Source organism: Acyrthosiphon pisum, chromosome A1, assembly GCF_005508785.2.
Source record: "Acyrthosiphon pisum isolate AL4f chromosome A1, pea_aphid_22Mar2018_4r6ur, whole genome shotgun sequence".
NCBI lineage: Eukaryota > Metazoa > Arthropoda > Insecta > Hemiptera > Aphididae > Acyrthosiphon > Acyrthosiphon pisum.
In genome coordinates this window covers 32,495,007-32,501,006 of record NC_042494.1, presented here as the reverse complement: position 1 = coordinate 32,501,006, position 6,000 = coordinate 32,495,007, and the positions used below count along the sequence as shown (strand labels likewise).

At 30.1% G+C, this 6,000-nt stretch overlaps 1 protein-coding gene across 3 annotated transcripts in view; it reads right to left on the bottom strand.

Moving 5' to 3' along the window:
- Positions 1-6,000, bottom strand: part of LOC100167797 (NACHT domain- and WD repeat-containing protein 1) — a 296,809-nt gene that overhangs the window by 1,847 nt on the left and 288,962 nt on the right. For all 3 annotated transcript variants that reach the window (XR_003839001.1, XM_029486925.1, XM_029486926.1), the window contains one exon: positions 2,430-2,499. Coding sequence is in view for 2 of the 3 variants with exons in the window: in XM_029486925.1 (XP_029342785.1) it covers positions 2,430-2,499 (70 nt within the window). In the remaining variant the exon portion in view is untranslated. The remainder of the gene's footprint in view (positions 1-2,429; positions 2,500-6,000) is intronic.

The following is a 6,000-nucleotide window of genomic DNA, read 5'->3' as shown; positions in this document are numbered from 1 at the left end:
AAAATGTTGCACATTTAAATGATGTTTAAATTGTTTTGAGACAATATTTAGACAAAACGATATGTCATTCCCTCAAAGGTATTATTCTCTAACTTTCGTGTCATGGGTGAATTTACTCTAAGATTACTAAGATTACTAAGAAACACATAGAAAAAATGATTTTGCTTAAATGCGTTTTGTCTATGTTGCGCGTGGGCCAGAGAGAGAAAAAAAATATGCGCTGACAGCCTCTTCAGGGGGCATTACACTCACATTTGTTGTGTACGTCTTAAGGGTACAATTTACGTGCAGCAGACCACGTTTAGCTCCGTTAATTTAAATTTAAAGGTAAGATTATTATCTAGATTATCTCATAAGTTTTTTATTACATTTTAATTTTAAAGCGAGTAGGTAATGACTAATGAGTATTTTTAAATTGTAAATTGTTTGTCTTAAAATAGGTACTAGCTTTAAAATTAAAATATAATAATAAGCCTATAAAACATCCTAGATATTAATTTTAGCTTTAAATTTTATAAGAGGTAAATTCACTCTAATTCTTAAGCTAGCAGAGCTTTTAATAATATCTATATTCTACATTATGCTATGCCTATCGTATTAATATTAGAACCATAATATAGATAACCTAACCTATACCTACTTAAGGACTTAGATAGATATACCAACCGAATACCTATTACCTCATCCTATATAGCAGGGATGGGCAACTCAAAGTAACTAGCGGGCCACTTTTAAGTAGGTACTTTAAAATCTAGCGGGCCGCAGTGCATAGGAGAAAGCAAAAAAAAAAAAGTCCTTCAAATTTACTAACATTTATTTTAAGCTTTTTAGCAGACATTTTTAAAATAATTTCTACAAAACACGAAAATAAGGTACCTAATTTGAAAATGTAGCGCGGGCCAGATAAAAAAGGTACGCGGGCCGCCAGTTGCCCATCCCTGCTATATAGTATTATAAATATGTAGGTGTATTGTAGGTACCTAACTGCATAACTGCAGTATAAGTCATATAAGTAGGGTAGGTACCTACATTTAGGCAGGTACATTCGTGACCGAATACAACGAAAAACATACGTTTTGCTCAGTGTTTAGAGAACAGAAGAAAAACTTCCAATATGGATTACCTACTTAGTTACGTGCATTGTGTAGGTGTGACGAACACTATATTCATGTATTTTAAATGGATATTAATTGTTCGAATATTACACGTGCCAGACGAGCGATTAGTGTCTTGTAAACTTCAAGACTAATTATTATAGTCAATAGAGTATGGACGGCGGACGCCTTTTGATTTTATTACATCTCACCGTCTCTTTTAAAACGGTTTTATACGTGCACGATTTATGTATCAAGAAAAACAAAACAAGACTTGACTACTAAAATAAAATAGAGTTCCGGTGAAACATATTTTCATCGACGGTGATGGTAGGACGGTAGGTCCACGTAGGTACACCGTACTTGACGACGTTCGCGAAGGGGTCGAATATTATCGAAAATTCACGTCAATCACGTCACGTCCAATTCGATGCTGATTGTCACAATATTGAGTAGGTATTTAACTATATGCACCTAACTCCATAAGAGTTGGTCAGTAAGTTGCTACATCCATATTATGTTGTTACCTAACTCTTATACTACCTACACGAAGTATACCATTCAGAAATACCTACGTAAGTTATGTTATCTGATTCACTATTAAAAATTTGATGACTCAAAAATACCTAATTATAAATTCTGATATAAAATCCATAAATTGAAATGTATTAGGTACTTTTTGTATAGGTACCATATAAAATATAATATTATGATTTTATAGAATATAGATTTGTAATAACTAATAGTATGTATGTGAATCGTTAAAGATTTCGTATCAGGAAGCCACATAAAATATATTATAATTAGGTATCTGTTGTATAGGTACCTATCTATCCATAATTACTTACATTTTATCTGTAAATAGTTTTTATCTATAGCTTACAATAACTGGAATGGATTAAATATGTTTCGTTGCAATTTTTTGTAATTTTCGTGTATTTTAGGAGCATATTAATATTTTTGTATCGTAATATAAGAAACTTGAGTTTTTATTATTTAGTATTTACCTATGTAGGAATTTACACACTAGAGTGTTGTTGTTGTGTAGAAACTTACATACTATTTATTATTATGTCCGTATTTTTTTTATGTAGGAACTTACGTATCACGTACCTATAATATGGGTCGTTTTTAAAACGTAAAACATATGTTGAGCCTTGACTCTTAAGCATGCCTAGTAAATCATCCGACTTTACATAATATATATAATCTATACACATATTTCTTTTTTATAGCGCTTGTTTATTATTAGTATATTAATAAATAATAGGTATGTAAAATATTATTTGTTAGTTGAGATTATATTATTATTATATACGGGTACGATATACTGACCGTCGCTGCCATGACTCTCTTCGTCGGCCGAATGCTGTCTGCTCGATCTCGAATTCTGTTTTGATAAAAACTGAAATAAAAATTAGATCGTTGATTTTGAAAAATTGTTTATGCTTATATCTGTGTATTATATTATATTATATTTATGCGTATGATTATTTTAAACATGCATGCAAGAAAATATGGAACTTAATAATTTCCAAATTTTAAAGAATTTTTAAATTTTTTAAGTCATCGAATAATAAATAACGTGCTTGAATGCATATGATAATATATTATAGCTTCTCTGTATGTACCACCGTAAGATTAAATTAAACATAATCTTGTTTATACTTATATCTATGTGAAAAATTGACGACAATATAAATGATCGCAAACCAAGGAAAGGCAAATTAATTTTAATTGAACTCGGGCCAAACGCATTCCTATTTCACACAGCTAAACGCATTCCTATTTCTTACCTTTGAATTTCAAATAATAACGAAAACCTATATTTTTCATAACATTATAGTTTATTGATAATGAATATTTTTTCTACGAATTTGTGACACGTTTATATAATCATTACATATGATATTGTATTGATATATTTCTACGTACCTACACGACGTAGTCATTTGGGCGAGTGAACTTAGTTTTACGAGTTCAAAAACCCTCTACACTCTTCACAAAAAATACTGGACCGATACGGCTATATTACTCTGATTGTTCGCGATGTTATACCTATTAGTCAAAAGATAACCTCATTCAAGATAGCTGTGTAATATTGCAGGTCCAAAAAGAACATCTGAGGATTTCAGCTATCAATAATTTGAAAATGTTCAAATTATTAGAAAACTTGAAAAACAAAAAAAAAAGGTGCGCAAATATACCTATAATAAAATGATAGTATTATACATTTATACCTAATAATTATTATGCTATTAACTTGTCGAGTTCAACGTAAGAGAACATCATTAGAAAAATATGAAATTAAAACAGAATTGAACGTCTCGAAAAATGTATCACAACTTTTGTATGTAGTTTTCCTGTTGTGGTGTAAAATAGAAAACAAATAATTATTACTATCCTACTGACATAAATGTATATGACCGATGGGAAAACGAGCGCATAAGTGTATAACCCTGTACTATTGTACGAAATGAAAAGGTCAAAAGGTTTCGTACGCGTTTACCTTAATAATTTACTCTTGCGGGTGATGGGAGGGAAGTAGACTTGAAACTTGTACTGGAAAATTATATACAGCTGCAGTAGGTAGCTGCTGGTAACCTCCGTGTATTATTATTCTGTGGTACCAGTAATTTGCTATTATCTTCAATTGATTATAAACAATAACAATTACTATGGCTAACTTGCTGTGTATTATGTTGCAAAGGATTTATCGGTGGACTTGGAAGAAAATAATAATTGTTCTCTAGGGGGTTACTATAATATTATAATATATTATTAGGCAAGGATATATATGTACAATTTATTTATTATTATACACAACTTCCATCTACGTGTATACAATTTAGAACCAGATCATAACATTACAATTATTAGAGTGGACTATAGTACCTAATTTAAATATTTTTTGGTTGAGTTAACAATAGTAACAGTGCATCTAACGTGTTTTACAATTATTATTATCATATAATATATCAACGAGTTATTTTGTTATATTATTAAGTTTAACGAATAAGTTTGTTTCACTAGGTATAAGATACATTTTTCCATATTCCTATAGTTAAAAAAACATGACGTAAGTCTAAACAACCCATTAAAAATTAGCAATTTTAAATTTAAATGTTTCTAACATAGGTAAGTATGTAGTCAATTTTATTCTCTTGTGATAATAACAGATTATTATTTATTATTATATTATTCATACTTATTACTTCATGATACACCCATACACCCAAATAATTAAGATTAAACAACTTGTTAAAAAGAAACTAATTCTAACATAATAACTTTTCAATCATTAGAGATAAAGGAAATTATGTTTGTCATCAGCGTCAGGAATTTTATACTCCGTAATAAGTGCTGAAATAATATTAATTAGGTACCTAGGCACGCATTTTATGCAAAATAATATTGTAGGTATGTTTTTGTTTTTTATACTATGATTTGAATGTATAATTATGTCATAAATGCATGATTGATGACAATAGCATTTATAATAATATAATACTAGGTGTATCCGACTTCGCCCAGGAAAAAAAGAACAATCATAAAATACAGTGCTATATATTATATCGGTAGATCTTGGTTTTATGGTGTACTTACCTACCCTACCTACCTACCTAGTTTACAGGTAAATCAGCATCGGTGTACATAGCTTTGCGAATTAATTCCATCAAAATGGACTGAATATAGAAGTGGATATACTTATTTTTAACGTGGTTCAAACTACTATCCCTATATTTTCCTGATATCTCTAAGAAAAATCTAACGTTTTTGTCAAAATCGGTTCAATAGTTTTTGAGACTATAGATCTACCTATGGAGGTGTACACAATTAAATAGCAAACATTACATTAAAAAAGGCGAGTGGGTGAATGTCGCTTTGTTGTACAGTAGGTTACAAGTGATTCAGTGCATACCTAATGGATTGTATTAAACTAGAATTCAATGATATAATGTTATTGTATAAGAAAAACGATTCTGAGCGGAGACCGTTTGTTAGTCTGGACTCTGGATATTTTATATTGTTATTATTATTATAGCCATGTAAGTTAATTAATATTATTATTTTTTATTCGTTTCTATGGTGGTAAACAAAGCGTTAGAAATTAAAATCTGGTTTTTAGCGGTTTTTCGTAATTTGTTGGTGGTTTTTCCGTGGCATTAAACAACTATTGAGAAAAATCGAAAAATGACCCCTCTAAAGTACCATCTTGATCCAATTTGATAAAAGATAAGAAACTATATGTTGAAATCTAAGCACTTCTTATGGTAGAAATTTTGTTTACAGGATAAAATAATAAATTAAATAAACACCATTGTAAAACCACTACCTAACTCTCACTCCGCTCAGAATCTAAAAAAAATAACCTGTACCTATCAACACGTGGTGATTAAAATGTCTATACCAATTTTTCGTCTGTAACCAATGGTAACTATATAAATATAAACAAAAATATATTCGATTTTTATGCGTGTATAAATGTATGCGTGTATAACCACACTATAGTAACCTTATGTTATAGCAACTTATATGGGCTTAAAAACAAAGCTATAAAAACTCCCCTATAGTCTCAATAGGAATGTTAGCGCGAAATTTGGTGCCAATTGGTTGAGTAGTTTCTAAGTCTATAAGCCCTATCCTAACGTATATTAATACTGAAGTGAAACTTCTTTAAAGATGGTATATGTACGAAACAAAAGTCAAAAAGATTATCACCCGACGAGGTCGGCCGTTTCATCACTATGGTTTCTATGGTAATAAATAATAATCTTCGTCTTAACTTTGTATAATAATAGTCGATACTGAGCGTAGCGATGAATGTATTGTATTTACAGTAATTATTGTGTGTGTGCGTGTTTTTTTTTGTCTGTCATCATCATTTGGGGTAGGTAGGTACCTA